This window comes from Phytophthora cinnamomi (genome assembly GCF_018691715.1).
Source record: "Phytophthora cinnamomi strain GKB4 chromosome Unknown Contig67, whole genome shotgun sequence".
In the NCBI taxonomy this organism is placed as follows: domain Eukaryota; phylum Oomycota; class Peronosporomycetes; order Peronosporales; family Peronosporaceae; genus Phytophthora; species Phytophthora cinnamomi.
In genome coordinates, this window is record NW_027151000.1 from 51,594 (window position 1) to 78,013 (window position 26,420).

The following is a 26,420-nucleotide window of genomic DNA, read 5'->3' on the forward strand; positions in this document are numbered from 1 at the left end:
TGCGCTTCAGGAGTTTGTTCGCTGGTGTGAGTCCCACTACCAGGTTGTGCTCTCTTACCGCCGGAGATTTCACTGCTACTTTTCTTTTAGCGACGCCACGCTCGAATTGCTTAGGAGGCATATACGAAAAGGCTGTTGCGGATGGAGACAGCCACTTCGTTCAGTGACGGATGCCAGCTAGTCTGCAAGATTTTCTTCGAGAAATCCAATGCGTCGGGATCGCCCGGAGCGGGCATCGCAGCAATCTGCTGTGCGAGACCTCGCTGCGGCATGGAGTGGCGACGGCTCACACGTGCGGTGCGCGGTGTGATCGAAATATCGGCGCGCCCATAGCGGTCATAAATATGGAACTCGCTGTTGTACGAGCCCGTGATGAAGTTGTTGCCGTCTCCGCTAACTGCGCACTCAAATTTATCGAAGATACAGTCGCTTTCGTACAGGTCTCCCAACCGAGGACGAAGATGCTCGTGAATCTAATGGCAAAAACAGTTGCGGCATGATAAGTGGCATTCTTGAGACAAAGCAGAGTAAAGCACTCAATAAACACCTCGACACAACTTACATTGATTGTTTGGACTGGACGTGAGTTCATGTTAATGTCCCAGACTTTCAAGGTCAGGAAGTCGCGCGCAATGATATAGCGGCCGTCTGGAGAAAACTTGATGTCCGAGATGGACGCAATGATCTCGGAGAAGAAGCTTCGCGCCTCAGGGTCTTCCTGTTCTTCAAAGACTGTTTTCCATTGAAGTAAGTAGTTATGGTTAATAGTCAATATTCAGTAAGAGAGTAAATCATCGAAACCAACCCTGGGAGTAGGAGTCGCACAACGCTGCCTGCCGCATGTCCCCAAGCTTGATGGACCCACGACTTGTGCTGTACATCATCGTGTTGCAGTGTGTAGGATGAAAGTCTGCAGCCGTGATAACCTCCGTGAGCTCCTCCATGTTCGCTGGCTTGATGTCCACGATGTCTACACATTAGTGCATTTGTCGCAACATTGAGTTAGCAGCTGCAATCGCATTTGACAGGTGACATCAACATGTGCACGTACTAAAGCTTTGGTCGGAGTTACCCAAGCTCCACAGGTTCACGCGAAGGTCGTCCGCCGACATGAAAGTTTCTCCGTCGCTATTGATTGCGATCGAGTTGATGTGATACGTGTGCGCATTTGCATAGATGCGTTTCGCGGTGGACGTCGTCACGTGGCCGCGGACATGCGTGTGCGGTAGACGAATGAGTGCCGGCGTGATATTCGCCCGCGGTACGTGCGCGAGGCCTTGCTCGTTGAACGTGGTGACCTCACGCACACTGCGCTCGTGGACCTTCCACAACTTAATGGTCTTGTCGTTGGTCGATAACAAGCACTGGGACCCGTTGGATGGTCGACACCACTTGATCTGGTTGATTTTCTCTTCGATCTCGAGACTCTTGAGGTAGTCGAACTCGGCGTTGTGGCTCTGGAACTCGGTGTAGAGCTGGTACTGCGGGTCGTTGGAGCCGCTGAACATGCTTTGGTTCTGATTAACGAGGGTATAGTTAGGGAAACTGTCACCCACCATTAAGAAAAAACTGTAAGGCGCCAAGAGAACTGACCGATGCTGGATTCCCGTGGCGGCAGTAGATGGAGACGCGTCCGCCCTTGTTGCCTGTGGCGAGGAAGTCTCCCGAGCGGTCGTACTCGATGGCGGAGATCACCTCGGCTGCATCACATCACCCACGATGAGAGAACTACACCTCAGTACCCTGTTGTCTCCGTCCTCCTCCTTCGTCTCTTTCTTACCTTCCACGAAGCTGCGGGCGCTCTCGCCGGCCGAGAAGACCTGGCCCCACTCGGCCTCGGCCTCGCTCGTGGGCTCCGCCATGTTGACCTCGAGCCCGGCGGCGGCGTTGGTGTGCTTGATTCTGGAGAGCGCTCCCACGCGGGCCTCTTCTCCCGCGGCGGCGACGTCCGTGGCCTGCGTCATGCAGAAGGATCAGGAAGAGCTCTCGTGCGGCGCTGCGGATCCTGCGCTGCTTCGCTTCTCGGAGGATCTCGCGCTCTCCTGGCGGTGGTTTCGCGCTGTGGCCGAGGGGGGTTTCGCCTCTCGGGTGTCTGCAGACGGGCAGGCGCGACCACTTAGGAATGGACGGCGGCCCGGGCGGGGATTGAGGCGACGGCGTTTCAAGGCGAGCGGCAAATCCGCGCGGCACGGGCTGGCTGAAGCGCGCGGACGCTGACGGGCAGAGACTGCGCTGCGGCGGCGCCGGCGAGACGAGATCGCAATGGCGGGCGGCGGCGGCGGCGGCGACGGCGATGACCCGGACTGCGCCTCGGACCAGACGATCGCGATCTTCAATCGCGCTTTTGTTCCGCGAATGGCAGAGCGCAATTTCTGCCAATCAGCGGCGCTAACGCAAAAATCGAAGCAGACCGGGGCCATAAACGGGCGCGCGGTCACGGCCCGCAATCCGCCAGTGCGACTACGCCGCTGCCACTGGCAGGCCGCAATGCAGCCGACGCGGGCGAGTGGCTGGAGCAGTCCTCGCCCTAGGGATGGCGCTCGCTCGGGACGACCGAGATATGCGTTTCGCGGAGTAGGAATGAGGCTGGCGACCTGCTGGCTGTCGCCGCGTGCAGCAACGAGGCCGCTTGTTGCGGCTCTCGACGACGACGACGAGCACCGCGGCCCAGGATCGCCGTGTTGGGCTTTGCCTACGTTCGCGCCGTCCGGTCGACCTCGGCGGCAAGATGCCCGCGCGCCCTGACAAGCTGGAGCGAAAGCGCGGAGCTCCCGGGCTCCTTTGCTATTTCCTGCAGTGCCGTTTGTCATGCAGGAACATGCGAAGTCGGCGACAGCAGCCTAGGTAGGTACTGTATCGCGCGAGAGCCCTCGGCCCAGAGTCTCTGGGCCAGAGAGCGCTGGAGAGCACTCTCTGCCAGCGAGTCTCTGGACTGGACGCGAGGGCGTGCTTGGTCAATGCGCACTGTTTCTGGTGGCGCCGAACAGCAGCAAAGCTTGGACCGCGCAGGAAGCTGCTGGACAGAACTCAAATCCAAATGACGCTCTCCTCAAACGATCCAGGGCGGTCGTGCCGCGGGCGGCGGCTGCCTGATGACCATGACTCGGTTGATTGCTGCTGTCGGCACTGCCGACTCGGTGCCCGCAGAGCAGGTCATGGCTGATAAGTAGGAAGGACCCATCTGGATCCTTTCGGAGCCACTTCAACGTCAGTTACATAAATGTCCTCCAGAGGTGGCAATCCGATGTAATCCAATCCGATTGGTCGAAAACTTTGCTTCCAATTTGGACCAATCCGAGAGAACTATGGGTCTGGTTACGCCGACACAACTCGACCTTGCCCGCGGGAATGGCTCGAACAGCTCCGTCGCGCTCGCGCGCCGCCAAGGCGCCCGCCGCCTCGTCCGCGGCCAGCAAGCGGCACCGCACGACGTCGGAGTCCTCTTCGTCCGAGGAGGAGCAGGAGCTGGTGAGCGACTCGCGACGCGCGCGCGGCAAGCGGCAGAAGGCCAGCGCCATCCTGGCCGAGTTCTCGAGCCTGGACGCGCTGCTGAGCAACGACCTGGCGGAGAAGCGCAAGCGCCAGAACCGCGAGCGCAAGCTGCAGAAGCTGCGCGAGGAGAGCGAGGCGGCGGCCAGGGACTCGGCGGAGGGCGGCTCCTCGTCCATGGGGAAGCTCATGAGCCACATGGCCAGCAACATGTCGGCGCTCTCGGGCGACAGCTACCTCTTCTCCGGCTCGGAGGTGACGGTGGCCGAGGAGAAGTTCGGCTACGTGTTCACGCCCATCACAGAGGTGCATCGCGAAGCTGCTGCTGCAGGGGGGAGGGGAAGAACTAACGACCGCTGTGATGTTTCTGTTGCTGCAGCCGCTGCCATACCGCACGTACAAGGCGACAGAGACTGAGTTGCAGGGAGACCTGAAGCTGGTGTACGAGACCATGCAGTCCACAGACGACGCGGAGCTCAGCGGACTGCTGTGGTCCAAGGCAATTTTGATTCGCTGCATGCTCAAGCGCCAGGCGGAGTCGACCACCAGAGGCTCAGCCACGACCCCGATTCTGCTGCCGCCCAAGATCGGCTCGTGGTTATTTATGACAAGTACGTGGCTGTGGAGGAGTGGGTACTTGAGAAGGGACATCATCTAACCAGGGATTCTTCGTGTTTCGTTTGGATTCGTAGTGTCAACGCACAGCAATAGTCACGTGGTGGGTGGCTGTTTCAGCAACCTCTTTCTCGCCATGAGCTCGGCCAAAAAGGCATTCGTTCCTAGTTTAAGCTCGGCTCTACCCGTCGCATGTTTTGTACACCCGATTGAAGACTTCCGCTCGACGTTTGGCGATGACATTCCGTCAATTGAAATGGAGTGGAAGCCGTCCATCTATGACTTCCTGAATGCCTTCCGTGCCTATGGTTTCCAGGACAGCAAAAGGTCTATGAGTGTGAAGAGCAAGATCCCGGTTACTCCGCCGTCGACAAAGAAAGCTCAAGCGCTACCGTTTCCGACCCTCAACATGCACTACGTGCTGATGTACTTGGTGTTGTGTTTGCGCACGAAGACGTTGAAGCTTGAGGGTTACGATGCATTTAGCTTCACCATGTTCTTTCTTCGGATGCAGTTTGAGAACGATATCCACGCCAGCATCGTTGATCTGGCCACTATTTGCATTGAAGAACTCCTGGATGTGTTCCCGCGTGCTGAGTGGCGGAGAGAGTGGGCACCGCAGCTTGTCCTGCGCATTGCGGGGGCCAACGAGGGCTTGTTTGACTCAGCTGCTGGGTGGTTGGCCGTCGCACGTCGACTTCCGCGCACGATGCGAGGCACGCAGCTCACAACTGGATTATCGATCTACGTTTTGCAACACCGCATCGACAAAAATGCAGCAGAAGGGGTGCGTCAAGCTGTCATTGCTAAATTCTCTCTGTTTAGTTTGCTAATGACTGGCTTGTGTGTTAAAACGTGTAGACAAGTTCTGAGAGGCCTCTGAAATTTCCGATTCAGAGTGGGCTAGTCGTGGACATCGTCGCTGGCATTGTGGAGGACCTGACTCACAAATATGCCGAAACTCGTAAAAACGGCAAGGCGTCAAAGACCACGCCGCCGTTCGATGTGCTGTGCAAGAAGGTGGCATTGATGGATCTAGCACTTCAGGCATTCCTCAATATCCTTACGCCCAAGGAGATGAAAATCATGTTGGGCAAGCTGGACCAACTAGCAGACACACACAAGTCCACGATGTCAGCAAAGTGGCACGAGCTCAAGACACTCGTTAGCCTCATGCACCGCAAGTACTCGCTCGAAAACTTGCGAATCGGTCGAAGTGCATCTCCGTCTGCAAAAACCGTTCTGTTCCGTGACGACGACGATAGTTAGGCAGGCAGGCAGGCGAGGTGACTTCTTCACAGGAGAAATAGACTAATTGAGGGAGATTTTAATTGACGTGCAGTTGGAAAGGTTTTAGTATTAGCAGGCAGAACGATCTGCCACAACTGAGCAGCACGTCCTGAAGCTACTGCTGCTCTTGGACCAATGCTGCATATTGCTTCTGCAAATTCACCTCGATCAGCTGCTGCGAGTTAACCTCGTTTGCCAACCGGGCCATGCGGCTCTGCAGAGCCTGGGACTCAAGGCTCGACAAGTTCTCGAAGCATGACTGCTCAATTGTCGCGTTCTGAAGCTCGGTCATGTGGTCACGCAGCAACTCAAGGCCCTTTTCTGAGCGACGGTGAAACCCGCCATTCACAACCCGCGCTCGCTCGTCGAGCTTCTGTGCGCGCTTAGCCAGGAGCTGCTCAGTTTCCTTCAGCTCTGCAAAGCGAGCTTGTACGGCACGCAGCTTGTCCTCATCAGATGCTGCGAACTGGAGATGCACACCGTCGCTCTTTCCTTCGCCGTCAGCTTTGCATAGATAGCGCGCTTGAACCTCCTTCCACTTCGTACTGATAATTTCGACGTCTTGGGATTTCCACACATCGTCTTCACCACTCAGGCTGGCCTCGATCTGTACCATTTGCCGGGCGCGTTCCATATCACTGTCTGAGAACTGTTGGAGATTCGGAGCTGCAACTGAGCTCGAGGATTTCTTGCGCTTCTTGCTTTTCTTCTTGCCATCGTCCACCGGGTATTTAACGATATCATACTCCAGCATTCGGTACATTTCGTCAGCAACCTCCTTCAACGCGCTGTGAATTAGCACCTTTTTCACCTTCGAAGGCCGAGGAAGGTCCTTCTGTACAGCCGTCGACCGTCGCTTCAGCTCCCGCTCTCGTTCCAACTCGCGCTGATGCTTTTCGCGGACTTCGCGCTCTCCAGCATCCTCCTCCTTCAGAGCAGCGGTACGCTCATCATCAGCCTCCTCTTTCTCCGGAATGTTAATTTCGTATTCATTTTGCGGGGCCGGCAAGCTGTCAAAACCTTGACGCAGGCTAGCAGCCAGTCGCTTGACTCTTGCCTTTTCAACTTTGGCGCTTTCAGCCTCCGTGCCGTAGAGCTGTCCTGGGTTAATGCCCAGCTCGTCACGCAATGGCGTCCGCGCAGCTGACATCGGTGTTTTGTCATCAGCAGCCCCGGCCACCGCCGACGAAGGTGTCCGAGATGGAGTCGCGCCCGCATAACCCGTTCCTTCATAGAGTTCAACGTTTTCTCCTCCCAGCAATGGGGTAGCGCTGTTCCTCATGGCGAGCAGGTTAGCCGTTTCCTGCATGATATTGTCGTGCACGTCGCGACTAGAAGGCGTAGCTGTCGCGCCTCCATTAGCAGAGCGAAGCGGGGTAGCACTGTAGTCACCCATGAGTGCACGCGTCTCGGTGGCCGAGCCATTCTCAAGAGCAAGAGCAGCTGCGTGGGTGGCGTGCATGCCCAGTTTGGCCAGGTCACTCAGCTCCTCGTTCGAGACCACAGACGCAGGCAGCTCGAGCGGGGTGCGCTTGATCGCGTTGATGGGGTCGTTCTTCTCGTTCACCGCTGCAATCACCTGCGGCAAGTTGGTCTTCATGAGGGACTTCTGCCGCTTGGCGTCCTGCTTGCGCTCCTTCTTCTCCTGCGCGTCGCGGCGCACGCCCTCGAGCTTGTCCAGCTGGAGCGCCGCCTTCTTCGGGTCGAGTCCCTTGCTCGACAGACGTTTCTCCTCGGACACGTCGTAGAAGCCCGCGGGCGCCTTCTTCTCGAACGGGATCTCGCTCGCGTAGTCGATGAACTTGCGCTTCTTCATGTTGACCCGCGGGTTGGAGGACATGATGCCGGCCGCCTTGAGCTCGCGCTTCTTCTGCAGTGCGGCGAGGCGACGTGCCTCCTCCAGCTGCTTCTCGCGCGCCTTGCGCTTGGCCTTCTTGCCCTTGGTGTTGGCCAGGCGCGCGCGCGCCTCGGACAGCATCTCCTTCTCGTCTTCGTCCATGTCCACGGGGTCGGGCCGCGCGGGCTTGTTCTCCGGGTTGGGGTCGATCTCGCCGGGGCGCAGGCGGCGCGGGTCGTCGCCCACCTCGACGCCCTCCTTCTGCTGCGCCGCGTCCAGCAGCCGCTCGTAGTGCTCCATGCACTGCGCCGCCGTGCGCCCCACGATGGGCGCGATGGTGCGCCACTGCGAGGGCATGAGCTTGGCCAGGTGCAGCAGCTTCTCCTCCTCCTCGCGGCTCCACTCCGTCTTCTTGATGCTCGGGTCCAGCCACTCGTACCAGCGCGCCTTGCACTGCTTGGCCGACTTGCGCGACAGCAGCGACGCCACGCGCGCCCACTGGTTCATGCCGTACTTCATCACGGCCGCCTTGAGGATCTCGTCCTCCGTGTTCTTCCACACGCCGCCCTTGATCATGATGCGCATGGCTGCTGCGGGGGGGAGGGACGGAGGCGCGCGCGCCTACAGAGCTACAGCGGACGAAGAGCTAATGGCAATGGTGTCGGAGGCCGCGCCACACCGGGTGTACACAAATTTTGGGGTTGGTGTGCAGTTGGTGTGGCACGGATCTTGAAGTTGGGCCTGGAGGACGACTGTGCAAGTAGCGATGGAGCCGCGCGGGCGCAGTCTGCAGGCGCAGCTGCAGTTCATGGAGCGCAACGGACGGGCGCTGGAGGAGCTGGTGGCGCGGATGCTGAAGGCGCGCGAGGAGCAGGAGGCCTTCCTGGGCGCCTTCGCCAAGAGCCTCGAGGACATCGCGGCACAGGAGGAGTGCGCGCCCCTGGCCCAGTGTCTGGGCAGTCTGGGCGAGTGCGGCCAGCGGCTGGCGAGCGAGAGCCACGACGTGATGCTGCTGCGCCCCGAGACGGAGATCCTGCAGGTGGTCACGCAGATCCAGGACTGGGCCGTCGTGCCCATGAAGGTGCGCGGCGGCAGGAGGCCAGAGGAGGCGGTGCAGATCTGACGGTGCTGCTGCGGTGCAGAGGCTGCTGGAGGACCGGGAGAAGGCCATCAAGATCGAGGCCAAGCTGCAGAAGGAGTACGACGAGCTGAGGGTGAGTGGGTGTGGCTGGAATGTGCTGCAGTTGTGGTGCTGAGTGTGCGGCTGTTGTGGCTGCAGCGAGGGAGCTCGGCCAAGGAGAAGGAGAAGAAGCTGCGCATGCTGTCGGACCAGAAGCGGCGGGTGGAGAACGTGAACGCGCTGCTGGAGACGCACCTGGAGAACTTTGATCGCTACCGGATCCAGAAGATGAAGGTGAGTTTGTTGCCTTTGCCCCATGGGCACTGCGCTGCACCCCAAACTGATGAGCAGTACTGTGTATCGATGCCAGAAAATCGTAAACGAGTTGGCTCGCTCCCATGCCTTCTACCACGCCAAAGGACTGGAGCTGTTTGCTGCTCCGTGCCAAGCCATTGCGAAGCTTCAACCCACCGACCATTTGAAGGCGCCAACGCAGGCTAATCCAGCTGACGCGAGCTAGATATCAACCAACTGCATCATTCAGCGCGGTAGAGCCGTAAGTATTTTTCATTTCTTGAAATTATCTCGCCGTCAGTCGAATTTCCCTGTACAACGCGCTGGAGCTATAAAGCCGCCGAGGAGCGCCCTCTTTGCCGTTCCTTTCTGCGCCTACTGTGACCAAGTTTTGCCATGCTTTCCTGTAACTTCCGCCAAAACGAACCCCTTTCGCTTGGCGTACGCTGCGGGCTATCGGTACCAATTCCAAATTGCTGACGCCGCGAAATTCCAGGTGACGCTGTCCAGCTCTGTGGTGAATAGCAATAATCTTCCAGCAGTTTGTCACTGTAATAGCACCGTTTCTGCAATAACAACTTAGTTCTAGGCTTAGAAAATCAAAGTCAGCCAGCTTGTGAGCTTGCACGTACCTCTTCGAACTTCTCGTAAACCAAGTGCACCGGCAAATTCAAGTAGTTAGCCAGGCCTAGCTGAAGACTGTTGAAATACAAAACCGATTGCACAGTATAGTGCGTAAGAAAGCGTGACAATGCGCTACACTTGTAACATTGCAAATGCGGTACCTCATTTGCACCGGCTGCAGAGATATTTCTCGTCGAGAAAACGTTGGAGTCGCTTGTGACACGAATGATACGCCGTAGTCGGACTGCGCGCAGAGGAGAGATCCATTAAGTACTCACTTATCAAAGTGGTTGCTTCGATCAAGCGTACCTGGGGCAGGTGCGAAAACTTCACCGCGTGTTCGTACATATGCCGATAGACTGCATCACCTAGCGATTCCAGCTCACTGCCACGCTCTTCGCAAAGTTGAATCCTATCTATGAACGATGACCACTACAGTACCACATGAATCGAGAAACGCCGTCAGAATGATCTACGATAGTTTTACATAATATGAAAACGAAAGCCTTACCTCATCAAGCGTTTCTTCGGCAGTGTACTTCTGAATAAAAGGGTGCTGAAGCAAAGCCTCTGCCGATGATCTTTCTTCGGGATCAATTAGAAGGCACTGCAAGTGTGACAATTGTCGGTTTACACGATCTTGTTGAAGTTACGATAGCAAAATTGGTCGTACCTGATCAACGAATGAGCGACATTCCTCAGAAAAGGACTCAGCTGGCAGCTTTAGGCACTGTTCGTTTGCAACCTGTACCAACACAATCCACTGTTAGCACGCAGCCTTCATATTCATTAGTAATTGGCCCGGCCCAAACTTACAGAATCAACCAAACCGAAAAACCCGTCTTGCGTAGGAAGTGGATACCGACCCAACGCGACGGATATCAGCGCTAGTCCAAAGGACCAAACATCGGCTACAAAAGCGATCAGTTAGATTCCTCAAGGGCGTCGCAGATAAACAATGTAAGGCGTACCTGGATAAGAGTAATCGCCGCCGCCTATCCGTTCGGGGGCCATATAAAGAAGTGTCCCCACAAACGTTTTTGTTGTGGTAGAGTTGTCGTTCAGTGTACGTGCCAAACCAAAATCCGAAATCTTTACCTCGCCCTGTCGATTCGTCAGCAAGTTGTGTGGCTTGATATCACGATGCACCATTCGCTTATTGTGAATGTGTGCTAAGCCATGCAATACGCCGGTTGCTAGCCGCGCTAAAACCTTCTCATTTTGACAACCGCCGCGTAAAACGATATCTTGCAATGACCCCGTGCTCATATACTCCATCACCATGCAAATTGAGTTTTTGGGGCGGTCGACAAAGGCATCATAGAATGAGACGATATAGGGACTGGGCCTGCATTGAAAATAATCAGATTTGCCCAATGTTCAGTCAAAAAAGTGATGTGGGGTGAAGCATTAACCAATCGAGCAGCTTCCAAACGTACTTTGCTTTCGGTTTGCTGGTGCTTTTAACGGGGGCAGGATATTGAGGCACTGGACTATCGTTATCTGCCATCGGTACAAGGTTTGAGTACAGCGCATGTAGCTCTCGAACCATTTGCCGACGTTGACCTCGCCCATAGACCGGTACGTCCTGCGTGACGTAAACAATAAAAAGAAATTGGAAATGTGAGCAAAACTGGTAACAGACCACGGAAGAGTATATAAACTAACCTTCACAGCGACCACTTTCAGTGTAGGGATGTGGATAGCCTTATACACCACACCTGAAGCTCCTCGACCGATTTCTTTAACACGCTCGAGATTTTCTTGCAAATGCAGACATGCTGCATCTGGGGACGAAATACCAGCCTCTGATACGGCTACGTTCTTCGTAGTAAACATGCCGTGGTTTGGAGAATAAGCGCTGCCTGCACTATGCCTTCCCCCTTCTACAAAAGTGAATTCAAAGAGGTAGATACAACAAGCAGGTTAGTACTTCACCCAATCACAAACCCCAAAACATTTGCGCCGCGCACCGCTAGGGGATTGAAGATCCGACTCGGAACCGGAGCTGAAATTTAGTTTCATCAGTGCCTGCTGTGCAGCACTTGGGCCATTGGCAGGTGTATTGGATCCAGACGCGGCCGCTGCTGCGATCGCAGCTGCCTCCATTGCATCCCGCTTAGCAATAAGCCGGGTGGCAGCTCGCTGAGCACGCTCCTCGGCCTGCTGAGGTGTAGGCATATCTTCCAGCTTTAGTCGCAACTGTGGACGTTTGCCTGGACGGCTACCTGGAGTCCTTCTCGCTGACTCGACAGTTTTCCATTGCGGTGTAGCACCACCTTGCGGAGTGAATACCGGCGGCGGAGTTCCTGCTGCACCCGACGACTCGGTATTTTTCGCTGGAGATATCGGCCGCTGTCTTTTCTCCTCCAGCGATAGCTGGTTGGTTAACGAGTCGATCTCGTTCTCCAATTCTCTGGCCGAATGGTCCCCTTTTCCCACCGTATCGTCCGCAGTCGTCCGGCGAAGCCCATTGCTACTCGCCACAACTGGTGCTGGAGGGGGCGGAACATCACCACGTGCACGAGAAGAAGGCGACGGTATCGCCGTCGTTCCCGCCTTGGATCCACGCGCCGCTTGTGACAGCAGCTCCCCCGTCCGCGGCTGGCTGAGCAACGTCACCTGTGCCGTCGTCTCCGACTTTGTATCCGCCGGAAACACCTTGTGCATCCACGGACAGTCCCACGACTTGACCTCTGCAATGCGCAGCTCGCGCGGACAGATGTCCGGGAAGATCCGAGCGATCACCTCGTCGTCCGCCTACGGCGGCAACACACAAGACACACACAGCAGATCAGTCTCCAGCCTCCTGCGCCAACTTGTCCCTGCAGGCTGCTGCCGCACCTGCTCCGTGAGGTTGGGCGCCGACTGTGGCCTGGCCAGCGCGCTCTTGTGCACGAGGAACGTCGCGTGGTGCGGCGCGCGCCCCGCCCGCAGCAGGATGGGCGCTCCGCCGTCCGCCGTGTTGGCGAAGGACGAGCTGTTGGACTGCAGCGTCGTGTTGGCGGCCGCCCGCGAGCGTCCCTCCAGGCCCGCGCGCGAGTGCTGCTCGTAGTTGGCGCTCTCCACGCGGCCGCGCTTGCGGAACCTCTCCATGAGCGTCTTGCGCGAGACCTCCTGGATGGAGCCGTCCAGCAGGTCCCGCCGGTGGCTCGTGGACCCGGAGGCGGCGGCGCCCACGGCGGGAGACGCGGGCGGAGACGTCTGCCGGGCCGCCGCGGGCTTGGACACGTGCCGGGTCTTCTTCTTCTTCGAGCTGAGCTGCTCCGGCATCGCGTCTGCCTTGCCTTGCCTTACCTGCCTACCTGCTGCGACTGAAGCTCGAAGTGTATCCCTCCTCGCAGGTCTACCTCCAGACACAGATCAATGGATTTGAGAGGGAAATCTACGACAGTTGAAGAGCATGTGCTACAGAATCGTATTAACTGTTATGGAGCAACTTCAACTTACTCACTGGCACCTGATAGTGGGGCGAGTTTCAAACTGTGGTTTCACAGGCACAGTAGTGGACAGCACAGCCAGCAATCCCAAGAAGAGGAGCGCATTGATTACATGGTTCTCAACAAGATACAAATCTTGTACCTTCGCGTTTGGTTGGGTCGCTAGTGCTCTCTCTTAGCAGTACCATGTTTGCTGGAGGCGCGGCTAAGCCTCAGGTTCTGATAAGGATCTAAATACGCCTCGACGAGCAAGTTGAACGTGCCAAATCGCCTAGCTGCCCATTCATCTGCGATGCTGCAAGCCCTGCACTATATTTACGGGATGCTTGACCTTGCACGCGGTCGATAATAGATGGAAACCTCTTGGTCTATCTCCGTGCGCTCGTCTTGCTTGGCGTCTTGTCTGGACGATGACCCGTGGTTGGTTTCTGCTTGCATTCGATCGGCTCATTCTCGATTTGGATTGCGCGAGTGCGGGAGGAAGCAGCAGCAGGCCGAGATCAAGCACCGACACCATGCGCTATCGGGAGGGGCTCGCGCTGCTCCTCAGCACGACGATGGGGTGGAATCCGCTCGTTGCCGGTACGACCACGTGGCCGACGACGTGCTCGGACGCGGCGTCATTGGCCTGGCAGGCCACTTGCCCCGCGCGAACTGCAAACAACACCAACTACGTCTCGCCTACCGGAATGACGTCTGCGGAGATCAACGCTGATGAGCCGAACGCTATCGTAGCATACAAAACGGCTCGTCAGAGTGCGCTCAAGCTGTCCGCCGTTGCGGGCAACACTGCGATGGCGGGACTCCGCAAGAAGAGCAACAGTTGGTACAAGGACTCATTGACGAAGTTCACCACGTACATATGCGTGAAGTCCTCGTCAGACGCAGAGCTGGAGCGCTGCGTGGATTCGTCAAGCAGCGATGCTGTGCGAGACATCAACGGCAAGTGCGTCGTCATGCTTGACACGGATTCCTGCAACAGCAAGGGCAAGTGCGAGCGCCGAAGCAACTGCAAGTGGGACGATGTTGTGCCTAGCGGGACGGACGCCCGCCGCCAGCTCTTCACCGATGCCGATGTCACTACTGCGACCAAGTGGATGTCGACGGGATATCCCAGCTCGCTGGCGCCGTTCGTGGCCCCCGGTACCGTCATGGGTGTTCTCACTGCGCTTGGCTGCATTGGTTTCGTTGTGGCTCGATGCATGTTCAACCAGTGCGGTGGTCGCGAGCCGAGTGAGAAGGGATACTCTCGCTGCGATATCATTATCCCGACACTCACATTCCTCGTGTGCTCGCTGGCCGTCTTTATCTGCATGGTCATCACTGCTGCGCTGAACACCAACATCTCCGATGGCGTTGAAGGCGTGCTGTATTCTCTGAAGGCCACCCTGGAAAATGCGAACATCTTCGTAGCTAACCTGCTCGTTCCACTGAACAATGCCACAACGGAGCTTGCTCTTGCGACTAAAGCAGTGAACTCCCAGCTCAAGAACTCGGACTGGATCGCTACTGATGGCGCTACACTCAGGCAAATGCTCGCAGAATTTGGTAGCATTTACTACAACCACGGTGCTTTCCCGTCCCTGACGTGCGATCCTACCAGCAGCGACACCTTTTGCATGGCATGCCCCGACAGAGTCTGCGGCTCACCGGTCACGTTCTTCGTGAACAACAGCGACGCCGCCATCTCTGCTAGTAGCGACATCGTTGGAGATGCGGTCGGCTTGCTGTTAAGCTCGCTCGTGACTGGAAGCACTGCTCTTGACACAGCTCTGCGTACAGCGGCACGTGATATTGCGGTTTTGGGCGTCACAACGAACAGCTCCATGGACGTCGTTGATGTACTCAGCAGCACCTTCAACAATCTGTCGTTCTCCCGCAGCGCTCTCGTGGTCTGTGTCTTCTTCTTCGGCATGATCGCATCGATCCTGGGCATCATTGCAATCGTCAAGAACGCTTGCACTGCTAAGACCACCCAGTGGGTGCACCTCTTGCACGTGAGCTGGGCACTAGGTGTGCTCGTGGCTGTGCTGAGCTTCGTCCTGTCGGCATCTCTCCTTGCTGTCGGCGCTGTATGGTACGACTCGTGCGAGTACATGAAGGTGCTACATCAGGACATGTCTCCCTATGCATCCACTCAGATGTCCGCGATGGCGAATGCTTGCTTCAACGGTAGTAACATCCTCACACCGCTCGGACTTGACACCCCACTATCGTTCTCCTGCAACGTGGAAGAGGAATACGCTGTTGTCAAGGCCACCGATACGACCAGCGTGCCGACCATTATTGCGACGTACGGCCAGATTGTCTCGAACTACGACCTCACAGACTTCAGCTTCAACTCTACGCGCTCACGAAGTCTCGTGTCCAAACTTGCTACCGCAGCGACAAAAGCAAATATCACCGCAACCACGAAGTTCACGACAGAAAACGTCTTGACCCCGTGGTTGGCGTACAACCTACCGTCCACGAAGTACAATTCTCGTTGTGCCAACTCAACCGCTGACGTGCTGCCTGTGTGCTTCATGAACGCGCATTGTGATTCTAAAGAGGCTGGAAGCCAGCCCCAGGCTGCCTGTCAAGTTGCGTTCAGCGACGCCTACCAGTACATGCTGGCCTTCGACAAGGCGAGCACGATGCTGGACGAAATGCGCGAGGCTCTTCTGGGCGACACGGGCAAAAACTTCCCAGAGCAGTGGAACTACTCGGTGTCGATCAGCGAGTTCGCCACCAGCTACTTTTCGAAGATCACCGCTCTGAAGACTGGTCCAATTTCGACGATGCTGGGAGATAAAGGTGTTGTGCGCAACCTGCTGACCTCGGTGGAGCAGGCTCGTTGCTCGGGCGACTGCTCGTGGACCAATCTATCCTTCGACGCCATCAACGAGGCTCTGTGCAACGACGTGCTGGGCACGACACTCGCCATCTCGCTGTGTGCGCTGTTCCTGAGCCTGTTCCTGCTGCCGCTGATCGTGTCGGCCATCATCCTGCAGAAGCGTCTGCGCGGCGTCGCCAAAGGCACGTACGACCAGCTGGAGGCGCGTCTGCAGGAGCTCGAGCGTCGCGCCAAGCAGCAGAAGCAGGAGACCGAGGGGCTGGCTCCCGGCGGAGAAGGTGCTAAGTCGGCCGGCGGGCTCGGCGCTCTCGGTGGCCTCTTCAAGGGCAAGAAGGTCCAGTCGCCGAGCATCTGATCGCTCACTCACCTCTACGCCTCGTAGTAGAACCTCCTCTCTATTAGCCGGGGCTGCGCTCCAAGGTAGAACGCAGTCGTGCGGTCAATTTATACCAATACACCCAAAGTCATTGCATCCTTCGCGCAGCTTGTTGCCTTTTGTGCTGCTCGCCCATTGGTCCGTCCACTTCACTTCAACTCCAAAATACCGCGATCTATACCGGTTCCTTACCGCCCGCGTGTCGTATCCATGTTGAACCCGCCGCATTTCTACCAACCAGGAGCAGTTCAAATCCCCCATTAGCCAATTGACGACGTCATGGCCGGAGCTGGAGCTGCGCGCGACGTGGTGGTGCTGGGCGGCGGCATCTCGGGCCTGACGCTGGCCTACTTCCTGCGCCAGGCGCTGCCCAAGGCGGTGGCCGACGCCACGCGCATCCGCGTGCTGGACGCGAGCTCCGTCTCGGGCGGCTGGGTGCGCACGGCGCGGCGCGACGGATTCCTGTTCGAGGAGGGGCCGCGCGGCTTCCGGCCGTCGCGCAACGGTGCTGAGATGCTGCGCCTGGTGGAACAGCTGCAGCTGCAGAAGCAGATGCAGGCCGTGGACCCGGCGGCGCACGCGCGCTACATCCTGCGCAACGGGAGGGTGGAGAAGGTGCCAGACTCGCTGCTGGAGCTGCTGCGCTGGCCGCTGACGCTCCCCGTGGCGCGCGCGGCGCTACGCGAGCTGTTCGTCAAGCCTGCGGCGGTGGAGGACGAGTCTGTGTACAGCTTTATGGCCAGGAGGTTCAGCCCCGTGGTGGCCGAGAGGCTGCTGGACCCCATGGCCTCCGGCATCTTCGGCGGAGACATCCGGAAGCTGTCGATGCGCGCGTGCTTCCCCATGCTGCTGGATATGGAGAGGAAGCACGGGTCTGTGGTCAAGGGCATGCTGTTTGGAGGTGCCAGTGGGGACGACGCGCTGCTGGACGGCACCAAGAAGTCGGACTTTGTCAAGACACACGAGAAGTCGGTCAGCGTGAGCTTCGCGGACGGGATGAGCACGCTGATGGACGCTCTGGCGGACAAGATCCAGGCCGACCCGATGGCTGATCTGCTCCTGAACACCAAGGTGACGAGGCTGGAGGTGCACGGACACAACAACGGCTCCACAAAGGGACCGAGCTTCGTCGTGGAGAGCAAGGACCCCATCTCCGGTGAGATCCGCGAGCCGATCAAGGCCTCGCACGTGTTCTCAACTATCCCGGCGTGCTATTTGGCTCCGGCTGTGAAGGACTCGGCGCCTGGACTGGCCGAAGCGCTCGACGAGATCAAGTTTGTCGACATGGGCATGGTGCACGTTGGATACAACGACAAGGTGCTGCAGACCGAGGGCTTCGGATATCTGATCCCCACAGCAGAGCGCGAAAAGGTGCTCGGCGTCGTGTTCGACTCCAACACCTTCCCCGTGCAGAACGCAGAGGGAAAGATGCAGACGCGCCTAAGCGTCATGAGCGGCGGCGCGCACTTCCGTGAGGTGGCGTCGCTGCCCGAGGGAGAGCTGGAGCGCAATGCTCTGGACGCCTTGAAGCGCCACCTTGGCATCTCGCGCAAGCCTGACTACGTGCGCGCCATGGCTCTGACGAATGGAATTCCCCAGTACCACGTTGGCTTCGGCCAAACGCTCCAGCACATCGAGAAGCAGGCTGCACGCAGCGCTCCAGGCCTGTTCCTAGGAGGCAACAGCTTTTACGGCATTGGCCTAGCTGACTGCGTGACGCACTCAAAGCAGCTCGCGCTCAAGTTTGCCAATAGTGTGTCGTCTTGAGTTGTTAGAGTTTGGTGCATGCGCACATTTTGGTGTCCGGAAAGTGTGTGCGTAGCGAGGTATCCCCGCACAGCGGCGAAAATGAACATGCTGTCGCTGTTCTCGTTGTTGCGTGTTATTTACGCGAGTGTCTCCTGCGCTGGAAACGGTTTTGCTTCATTTGCAAGCGACCGGTCGATCTTTCAGTCATATCGCCGTGCTGTAGCAATATGTCGCGGACGGTGCCATCGCGAGCGCTGGATCCTGTGTATGGTACGTCTCATGACTGCGTCATGTAGCTCTCGAGATGAACCTAACTGTTGCTTCGTTCCCGCCTGCTGTGCTCTGTAGATACTGTGTACACGGTCTCCAACTCTGGCGGCTCGTTTCGCAAGGGTGTCTACCGATCATCGTCGAAACCTGCAAGTACGAGCAGCACCCTCAGCAACCAGAACCCAGCCGAGGGCAGTCACCTCGTTAGCGGCAGCCAACGCGTCAAGTTCCACCGTAGGCCAGTGTTGCCGCACTTGCAAGCTGAACCACCCGAGGTTTTACTTGCTCCAGTATTCGCAGCCCCAGCTCCGCCTGTCAAACGCCAAGGGCCCACGAAGTCGTCGGTGTCCTCTTATATTGCTGCCGATGCGGCTGATGGAAATACGCGGTCTGTGGGGATCCAAACCGCTTATCGTGACTCGGAGGCACAAACAGACCCGTACACCCCGGACTACACTGTCCAGAAGACAGCAAATGGTTTGAGTCCCGAGATTTCAACACTAGGTGGGCTGAGCCATGCTCGTGGACAGCTGCCAATTGGGCAGGCTGAACTTGAGCTTATCGAACGCAACCGGAAGAAGCGCGCGTTTGAGGTATCACTGCCACCCATGACCGACGAGGCCAGCTTTTTGCTACGCAAGGCGATGCTGGAAGCTCAAGAAACTCGTGAGTGGGCGTACCGCGAAGCCGAGATTGATGCTTTTCACGATCAGCGTGTGGCTTTACTTGAGCAAGCGCTGGCGGAACGTGAGAAAGAGAATGCATTCCTCTCAGAGCAAAGGCTTGAAGCACTACGCCAACGACTACTTCATGAAAAGGAAAACGCACTTGAAAGCATTCAACAAGAGCGTGTGGCAGCTCTGCGCAAATTGACGAAAAAGCGTGCTCAGCGGCAACAGGAACGTGGGTTTGGGGCGTCTCGGCCTGAGCGGGGACGTGACATTATTGCTGAGTACGCCAACTTTGGTTCGCAAGTGTATGCTCCTGTCACCAGAGACGGTAAGGCGGGTAAGATTGAGGTTCGAGAGTTAGGTATTGGCAAGCCTCAATTCTTGCAGCTTGATGCGTTGCGCGAGCTTGAGAGCGCTCTACCCGCGCGAATGTTGCTACCTGCAGCGGGTAAGTACAAACCTCGTGAGAAGAGCGGGCGCACTGCCAAGGAACGGAAGCAAGCAGCAATTGAGGCTCACCTCCTTAAGATGGAGTCGATCATCAAGAAAAGCAAGGAGCAAGCCGATGGTGATGACAATACGCCCGACACTCCTGGTCAATTGCGACAAAGTGCCTCCAGCCCGCTTTCACGGCATGGTAGTCAAAGACAACAGACACTGGTTCGTCCACCCACACCCGACTACGCCTTGGGTCATGTCACTGACGCACAGGAACACGAGGTGGAGGACGCTGTGCGCTTGTTGCAAAAGCTGCTACGTGGTCGCGCTGTTCAAAATATGATGTTCGAAGGCAAGGAGAGACGCGCAGAGCTTATTGCCGAGCTGCGTGCAGCTGACGAGGAGCTGGCAGTGCAACGTCGTCACGAGTTTGAGTTGTTACAGGGGTCCGGAACGGAGGCGATTGACAAAGTGGCAGGTGCCGCGAAGACCCGGGTGGAGGGCGAAGTGGTGTCTGAAATGCTCGACTTCTTGTCGAAAGAGCTGTCGCGGTCGCGTGAGATGGCCAAGATGCGTGCGTTCGTGATTAAAGCAGCGGAGCAGCGACGAGTGCGTGAGGTTGAGGAAGGTGGGCGACGGCAAGCCGAGGATCTGCTACGTGAGCGTGAAGATGAGGTCTTCCGGCGCGTCATGCAGGTGCATCAGGAGACCTCTCGCGATTTTGTGGACGACGTGCTGGAGGAAGTGGCTCTCGAGCAATCTCACACCCAAGCATTGCACGAGCTGCGTGTGCGTAGTGCTGGCGTGGACGGCATCGTGCTGAAACTCGAGAATGAATTGGATAGTGATGAATCCGTGGTGCGAGAGCTGGTAGCAAGCTTCTTGCTGCCCCACGTCCAACGACAGCAAGTACGTCGCCAAGTCACACAAGAACAGATGAAATACGTTACGGCGGCACACGCACTTCTAACCGAGATGGCCACTGGCATGAGTCAACCGAAGCCTGACCCCAGTGGCGGAGAGGGCGGTACAAGTTAAGCTTAGGATGGCAGTGATTGAGTGCGAGGTTGATCGAAACGAAGTACTACGAGGTATCGCTACCGTGTTGGCCAGTCAATGTTGCTACCTTGACTTCAAAGTTTTGAAAGTGCCTGTTCCATTATCGGTAGTCCTAAACTACTTGGCACCCGCTGCAGAGATACCTGTAGTGCCACCTCCAGCAGACTTGAGGAAAGCGTCAAGGTGCTGCCCTTGGTACTTCAGGAAGTCCAGCTCCTCTTTGAACTTTTTCTCCTGCAGGGCCTTGCGCTCGGCTGCCCGCTTCTCGATCACCTCGAGCTTGTTAGTGAGCTCAGCTACCTTACTCTCGCTCTCTTCCTTGTCGCGTTGAAGGTTCGCAATCTGCTCCGCCAAGTCACCCATGCCGTCCTCGGCCTGCAGTTGTTTTCGCACACCAAAGGTGAGACTCGAATCGTAGAGCGTTTTGTACGCATCTGTGGTGAGTCGAAGCTCATCGCGCACACGTAGTAGTAAAAGTCCTCGCTCCGGACAGTTGAGGGTCACTTCACGGATAAGTTCATCGAACGCTTGCGAGTACAGATCTTCTCGGACAGGGCAAATACCGCTCTCTCGAGCTTGTCGCTGCAGCAGCTTGGCATCAAGTGCTTCCTGCAGTTTCAGCACGTCGAAGCGAGTCGAGGGCACACTTGACGCGTATCGAAGCCAGAATCCCGAGTTTTCCTCGGACCACATCCTGAAAGTAGCAGCATCGACGAGTCAGTGCAGGCTAAGACTATTGGCACAATGGCGACAGTGAAGAGCGTACTGCGGTGGTAGAATGGCATTCAGGATATCTTCGACCCGAGCTACGCCATCGGAGCCCTTGCCATTTGCTGTCGATCCGGCTGATTCAGCCGCTGCTGCCACGACAGTCGCTGCAGTGATCGAGTTCGAGGAAGAGCCCGCATTGACACCCGGCACCTTCCTGGGCGGATCCAGCGTCTCGCCCGTGAAGATTGGATCGCCATACTGCACGAGCGATTCAGGAGGAGTTGGCGTCGACATCGCTGCAGAATTCCCAGAGTGAACTCGTGCTGTGTGCGTCTGCTAGCAACCGTCGCGTCCGTTCATCAAGTTCACCAGACAAAATGCAGTTTTTGGAGTTGTTCAGAGTTATTGGCACTACGAGCTACACTAGTGTCGCTGGTTCGACTTGGCGGCTACCAGATCCTGTTTCTCCTGGCGCTTGCGCGCTGACAGCTCCTTGGATAGTTGTTCTGGATTTTTGTAATTCTCTTTGGCGCCAACTTTCTGTCGCCACTTGTCGCTGTTAGTTTGGCGAGCTGCCTCCAGTACTGCAAACTGTGCGTCAATAAACAACACCCAGTCAAACTACGTTTTCACCTCCCCGGACACAGTATCCACATACGTGATCTCTGCGAACGCTCTTCGTCAGCTCAACAGATTGATTCCAGGGTTTGGCGTCGTACAGGTCTGGGTGGTTCGGCAGCTCCTCTGTGCACTTGGCGATTCCCTGAACAAGCAAAATGATGTCTGTAAACCGACGAAATGTACTCATACACTCCAAAACTGATGCGCACACATACTTTCATCACACGCTCATTCCCGAAGGCTTCGCCCACATACTCGTCCTTCAGAGCCACTTCCAGAATACCTGTGTTGAAGCGGTTTGATTTAGGCTTGAGTGTTGGGTTCTTTATGGGTAGTTTCTCGGCACGGAAGTTGTAAGCAAACATGTGGGCGCGATTTCGCTACGAAACAAGATAAACACTCTAAACTTCAGCTTCCCTAGATCATTTCTGTAGCAAATCGATCAAGCGTACCTCGGCATTGATATTGGTTCTCTTGTAGCACTTGCCCGCCATCTGCATGTTGTCCCAGTTCGAGTTTGATATGTTCCATTCAGGTCTCTCCGCCGAGAGAATACGAGACCGAAGCATTTCGACAACCTCCAGCTTGGCCGCAGCTTTGTCAGGTGCAGTATCGCCTGGACAAAACACCCTTTCCTCAAAGGAGTAGTTGACAGGTGCTTCTTTGCTGCCGATACGCTTTTTCGCGTGCAGAAAGCTGACCGATGTGGTGCTCGTTGTATCCGCTGAAGGCGAGACATCTGTAGAACCCCTGTTGTTCGCAGCAGACTTCATGGGCGCTGTCACTTGCTCCTCACCAAATGTGCCTTCGCTTGGTGCGTTCGTGCACACGAAGAAAATCACGCATAGAATGATAAGAGCCTGGGGAGGCAGGGATCTATTACCGTCGACAAGTCTTGGATCGATCCGCTATATTTGGTCAGGTCTGTGCATGTGCACACGCTTTGCTTTGGAGATACGCTCGTGGCATCTTACGCTGATTCGGTAGCAGCAGCAGTGGTTTGAACTTGCTGGGCCTGTCGGAAGCTATTGCGCTCCGCTTGGAGGTGACGACACAAACTTTCCAGCTTCTTGAGCTTCTCCTGCAGCTTCAGAGTCTCCTCCGCGGATGCCACCTTCTCCTGAATAGAAGCGATCGCGCCGCTATCGTACTCGGCGCACTTCTTCCTGAGCGCTAGGTTTTCCTTCTCTAGCTTCTTGGTCGTTTTGGCCATCTTGTCCATCTCCTCACGGAAAGTAGTGAACATCTGATTGCTCTTGGTCAGCGTTTCCTGCACCACGTCGAATTTCTCAGAGTACGAATTGAGCTGCGCCTGCAGCTGAACCTCGCGATCGGAAAACTCTTTGGCCTTGTCCAGTGTAATCTTCACTTTCTCGGCCTCACGCGTGGTGAGTTCTACCTGGTGTTGCAGCTTCGTCTCCGCTAGCTGAACTGTCAAATCCTTAGCCTCTAGTTGGCGCTGGAAGTGCTCTTCGCGCGCCGTATATTGCTCGAGGAACGCCTTCAACTTCTGCTGAAGACTGCACACATAGCATAGGAAAATAAGATTCGAGTCGAGGGGAATAACTTGATGCAGGAACGTACCTTTCGTTTTCTTTCAACGAGGCCACGTAGTCCTGGCCCTGCTTATCCATTTTTGCGCTCACATCTTCAATGGTTTTCTGAAACTGGGCGGAAAGCTCGCGCCTGTGTGCATGGCAGGCATTACGCAGTTGGGAGAAGCACGTTCAGGCGTCTGCAAAATAACTTCTATCTCAATCATATATTGCCCAACATACCTCTTTTGGTCCTCTTCATCTGCGATACGACGGCTTTCGCTCTACGTAGAAACACACCACGACTGTCACATCCCCAATCGGATCCACAAATTCCCAGCGTAATGCGTACCACAATGAGCTTGTTTTGCTTCTGCAGTTCCCGACAGAGCTGCTCCAGCTTGGCCTTCGATGTGTTGGTCTTCACCAGCTCCGTGCTCACTGCACCAGGACAAGAAATTGTTAGCATAACGCGCTCGTTCCTCGCTCCATCCCAGCGCATCAACGCCCGCACCCGCGCTCTTGCGTTGCTTGAGCAAAATGCACTTGGCGTTAAGCTCGCCGATTTTCTTCTGCATCAGCGCCACCTGCTCACTCTGCAGAGACCCACACCGTCCCGTCAGCAGCCACCTCAACTCTCTCCTCAACACACACAAACACGCCCGCACCGCCTGGCTGAGACTGCTAACGAGCTCCGCCACCTTCTCCTCCGCCGGCAGCGACTCGTTCTCCTTGACCGCCTCCGCCTTCTCCTTCAGCTGCACGGGCAGCGCCTCGTCCTGGTAGATACCTAGCAACGGCATCAGCATCGTCCGCATTAGTTTGTGCAGTCCCTCTCTACTGTTATTGCGCCGGCCGCTGCCCTCACCCGAGAGGTCGATGGGCGTCTCCAGGTTCTCCTCGCCGCCCACTTCGATCTCCGCGATCTTGCCCGCCAGCAGCTCGCGCAACGCGTCCTCGCGGTTGGCCTTGGCGCTGCGCTTGGCGTGCACGTGGTGGCGGCCGGGCGACGCCGCGGTGGGCGAGCGCTTGGGCTCTCCTCCAGCCTGCTTGTCGCCGCCCTCCTTGCGCTGCTGCTGCTTCTTGCTCTTGTGCTTGTGCTTGAGGCTCTTGGCCTCGCGCCCGAGCTGCTTGAGCTCCAGGCTCGGCGTCTCCATCGCGCGCGTCTGCTCGTCCGACATCTTTGGCTCGTGGCCCTCTAAGCTTTCGCCGGCGCGATACCTCATCGCTGGAATTTACTGCACATGTATCGGATATAACGGTGCTATCAGCCATTGTGATGACGTATCCGAAGTGTGCTCAACACCCGTTGCTGGGATCACGTTTCACCGGGAATAGCCTGAATTTCGAGGGTTCTGTGGTATTCAATATCGCGTTCAAGAGATAATGGAGGGTCGCGGGGCTACTAGCAGCGCGACGACCGTCTTGAGCACGCCGAGTACCGCTGCTGCATCTCCATCGAGTGCCGACACCTCGGTGTAAATGATCTCGTGCTCGTCACACCAGGCGTGGGCGGCTTGCTGCTCTTCTCGGCCACCTTCATCGATGCAGTCGCTCTTGTTGCCAACCATGACAACGGGCAGAGCTGTTGGCGGGCGGCCCTCAATGGTTTCGGTCGCCGCGATCTCTCGACGAGCTACGTCGAGGTATTTGGGCAGATCGCGCCAAGAGGCTGGCGCCTGCAGGTCAAATACCAGTACGATCGCCTGGGTGCTGCGAAAGTAGCGTGAGAAGATGCTCGAGCCCGCGAAGCTTTGCGGCGGCACGTCCCACAACTGCGAATCAGATACCAGTCCAGCACGGCAGCAATTCAGCTCGACACCACCGCAGCAATACGAACGGGGCGCACCTCCACCACCACTGGCTCGTGTCCCTCGAGACGAAGCAGCTTGGCGCCTACGCTGGCTACATTGCAGAGCATACACACGCAGAGTGCAGCGAGTCAACGTGGAGTGCCTTCCTGTCCAGTGGCTTCTCACGCGCCAGCCAATGGGCCTCCGTTTTCGCGCGTGCTCACCCGTGGTGGACGGCGTGTACTCGACGTCGAGCGCAGTGCCGATCCAGCGTCTGAACAGCGCTGTCTTGCCCACGGTTGCGCCGCCCAGCAGCACGACCTTAATCTTGTCGACGGATGGTCGATCCGAGCCTTTATCTTGCGCAGCGGGCGCGTGCCTCCGCCGGCTGCTCGAAGCTTCATAGCACCAGGCAATTAAAAGAGGGTTAATAAGCTCGCAGACCGCTGACACATGCTAACGCTCTCCTGCCGCCCACGAGTGCTGCAGCGGCAGGCGTACCTTGGGCTCCCATGCGGCTTCTCGGATGGTTGCATGTGCCTCAAAACCTAACATGAGGATTTCTTAATTGAGGACATCCTGAACTGAGGTTTTTGTGAAGTGTTGCTTGGCGCTCAAAAGAACTGTAACAAAAAAAATAGCCGTGATCGTGTGCGCGTTGAGCCAACTATTATGCGCTCTAGCAAGTTTTGCTCCAAAACCTACGCTTTAGTGTATCTTTCTTTGTACATTTTGTTTAGGTTATGCAGTCTTGCACCGATTTTGGCTCCACAATTTAGCGATCAATAGTGAATGCAAATGATTTTTTTTACCAATGCAAAAAAACGTGGACACGGAGTGGTTCCCAGACAACACTCAGAATATCCGCAACATTTTGTCCTGATTGCACAAAATGGACATTTTTTTGCAACGGAGTGGCATCTCGTACGATTTAACTCCTACTCGAGTACAATATAGCTACAGCTTAAAGATCCCGAGTAATCCAAATTCGATGTGCAGGAGGAAGTAAAACGCTGTCAAACCGCAATTATTGAAGTACCAAGATAACAGCCTCTCCGTTTTAATGTTCAATCCTTCAGAATGTCGGCGAAGTCTGCCAAAGGGAACAACCAAGATTGGGTCATTTGGTTGCTGTACTTGCACATATTTGGTTCAGGCCGAAGTAGATAGTTCAATCTACGCATCGCAACAGAATAGCACCACTCCATGCACGTCCTCTTATCGCACGCACCGAAGATGACTGAAATTGCATACACTTGCTTAGCAGCGGCAGCATCTGCCCGGTAGTGCTTTACCACTATTGTAATACTAGCTCGTATTATTACCACATTAGATAGAACCTCTTGTTCTTGTTGTCGACGTTGCTCGACTTGATCTATTTTGGCATTTTAAAAGTATTAACATGTTACTCCATCAATATAAATCATTGTTGTCAGCGCGTTCAATATTTGTCAGTGTATCACTAGGGATTGCAATGTTAAGAATGCATCCGTGATGCATTTTCTCAAAAACTATACGTGTTTGCCTAAAAGTATCTCCAGCTTTATCACCATTCGTTTCATCAAATACCGGTATACCAATAAAAATGCTTGCATTTGTTTTAGCTGATCAAAAGTCTCGATCGTGACTTAAATGAGTTTTGTTGAGCAGGG

The 26,420-nt window shown here is 56.2% G+C and overlaps 12 protein-coding genes across 13 annotated transcripts; 5 read left to right on the forward strand and 7 right to left on the reverse strand.

The window, feature by feature from the left end:
- Positions 1-110: 110 nt before the first annotated feature.
- On the reverse strand, positions 111-1,964 carry IUM83_09310 (Protein phosphatase PP2A regulatory subunit B; the record flags this gene model as incomplete). Of its 2 annotated transcripts, XM_067933740.1 has the most annotated exons (7): positions 111-473; positions 563-723; positions 806-970; positions 1,052-1,128; positions 1,219-1,517; positions 1,594-1,700; positions 1,781-1,964. In XM_067933740.1, the coding sequence occupies 7 exons, from the start codon at positions 1,962-1,964 to the stop codon at positions 111-113; spliced, it is 1,356 nt and encodes a 451-aa protein (XP_067786690.1). The 2 variants fall into 2 exon arrangements, with proteins under 2 accessions (XP_067786690.1, XP_067786689.1); XM_067933741.1 differs by having other exon boundaries at positions 563-606; positions 1,052-1,517.
- A 1,384-nt stretch (positions 1,965-3,348) lies between these two features.
- Positions 3,349-5,373, forward strand: IUM83_09311 (uncharacterized protein; the record flags this gene model as incomplete). The annotated part of the gene is made up of 4 exons (XM_067933742.1): positions 3,349-3,795; positions 3,869-4,100; positions 4,182-4,891; positions 4,966-5,373. The coding sequence occupies 4 exons, from the start codon at positions 3,349-3,351 to the stop codon at positions 5,371-5,373; spliced, it is 1,797 nt and encodes a 598-aa protein (XP_067786578.1).
- Positions 5,374-5,509: 136 nt separating this feature from the next.
- Positions 5,510-7,816, reverse strand: IUM83_09312 (Cell division cycle 5-like protein; the record flags this gene model as incomplete). Its single annotated transcript, XM_067933743.1, has 1 exon — positions 5,510-7,816. The coding sequence occupies one exon, from the start codon at positions 7,814-7,816 to the stop codon at positions 5,510-5,512; it is 2,307 nt and encodes a 768-aa protein (XP_067786579.1).
- A 181-nt stretch (positions 7,817-7,997) lies between these two features.
- On the forward strand, positions 7,998-8,871 carry IUM83_09313 (FAM92 protein; the record flags this gene model as incomplete). Its single annotated transcript, XM_067933744.1, has 4 exons — positions 7,998-8,312; positions 8,374-8,445; positions 8,511-8,645; positions 8,722-8,871. 4 exons carry the CDS (start codon positions 7,998-8,000, stop codon positions 8,869-8,871), a joined length of 672 nt encoding a protein of 223 aa, XP_067786691.1.
- Positions 8,872-8,874: 3 nt separating this feature from the next.
- On the reverse strand, positions 8,875-12,542 carry IUM83_09314 (serine/threonine protein kinase; the record flags this gene model as incomplete). The annotated part of the gene is made up of 13 exons (XM_067933745.1): positions 8,875-8,882; positions 9,091-9,211; positions 9,278-9,344; positions 9,431-9,513; positions 9,579-9,701; positions 9,781-9,876; positions 9,943-10,014; positions 10,086-10,180; positions 10,241-10,617; positions 10,709-10,857; positions 10,938-11,155; positions 11,243-12,029; positions 12,114-12,542. 13 exons carry the CDS (start codon positions 12,540-12,542, stop codon positions 8,875-8,877), a joined length of 2,625 nt encoding a protein of 874 aa, XP_067786580.1.
- A 961-nt stretch (positions 12,543-13,503) lies between these two features.
- IUM83_09315 (putative protoporphyrinogen oxidase) lies at positions 13,504-15,900 on the forward strand (the record flags this gene model as incomplete). Its single annotated transcript, XM_067933746.1, has 1 exon — positions 13,504-15,900. One exon carries the CDS (start codon positions 13,504-13,506, stop codon positions 15,898-15,900), a length of 2,397 nt encoding a protein of 798 aa, XP_067786692.1.
- Positions 15,901-16,200: 300 nt separating this feature from the next.
- On the forward strand, positions 16,201-17,688 carry IUM83_09316 (Protoporphyrinogen oxidase; the record flags this gene model as incomplete). The annotated part of the gene is made up of 1 exon (XM_067933747.1): positions 16,201-17,688. The coding sequence occupies one exon, from the start codon at positions 16,201-16,203 to the stop codon at positions 17,686-17,688; it is 1,488 nt and encodes a 495-aa protein (XP_067786581.1).
- Positions 17,689-17,897: 209 nt separating this feature from the next.
- On the forward strand, positions 17,898-20,087 carry IUM83_09317 (putative protoporphyrinogen oxidase; the record flags this gene model as incomplete). Its single annotated transcript, XM_067933748.1, has 2 exons — positions 17,898-17,940; positions 18,019-20,087. 2 exons carry the CDS (start codon positions 17,898-17,900, stop codon positions 20,085-20,087), a joined length of 2,112 nt encoding a protein of 703 aa, XP_067786693.1.
- Positions 20,088-20,225: 138 nt separating this feature from the next.
- IUM83_09318 (Axonemal dynein light intermediate polypeptide 1) lies at positions 20,226-21,113 on the reverse strand (the record flags this gene model as incomplete). The annotated part of the gene is made up of 2 exons (XM_067933749.1): positions 20,226-20,802; positions 20,875-21,113. 2 exons carry the CDS (start codon positions 21,111-21,113, stop codon positions 20,226-20,228), a joined length of 816 nt encoding a protein of 271 aa, XP_067786695.1.
- A 129-nt stretch (positions 21,114-21,242) lies between these two features.
- Positions 21,243-22,213, reverse strand: IUM83_09319 (Axonemal dynein light intermediate polypeptide 1; the record flags this gene model as incomplete). The annotated part of the gene is made up of 4 exons (XM_067933750.1): positions 21,243-21,410; positions 21,478-21,582; positions 21,656-21,820; positions 21,893-22,213. 4 exons carry the CDS (start codon positions 22,211-22,213, stop codon positions 21,243-21,245), a joined length of 759 nt encoding a protein of 252 aa, XP_067786694.1.
- A 197-nt stretch (positions 22,214-22,410) lies between these two features.
- IUM83_09320 (uncharacterized protein) lies at positions 22,411-24,156 on the reverse strand (the record flags this gene model as incomplete). The annotated part of the gene is made up of 7 exons (XM_067933751.1): positions 22,411-22,960; positions 23,025-23,126; positions 23,219-23,259; positions 23,328-23,416; positions 23,490-23,571; positions 23,644-23,765; positions 23,844-24,156. The coding sequence occupies 7 exons, from the start codon at positions 24,154-24,156 to the stop codon at positions 22,411-22,413; spliced, it is 1,299 nt and encodes a 432-aa protein (XP_067786542.1).
- A 195-nt stretch (positions 24,157-24,351) lies between these two features.
- IUM83_09321 (GTP-binding protein SEC4) lies at positions 24,352-25,282 on the reverse strand (the record flags this gene model as incomplete). Its single annotated transcript, XM_067933752.1, has 4 exons — positions 24,352-24,750; positions 24,825-24,880; positions 24,993-25,166; positions 25,270-25,282. The coding sequence occupies 4 exons, from the start codon at positions 25,280-25,282 to the stop codon at positions 24,352-24,354; spliced, it is 642 nt and encodes a 213-aa protein (XP_067786543.1).
- Between the last annotated feature and the right edge of the window lie 1,138 nt (positions 25,283-26,420).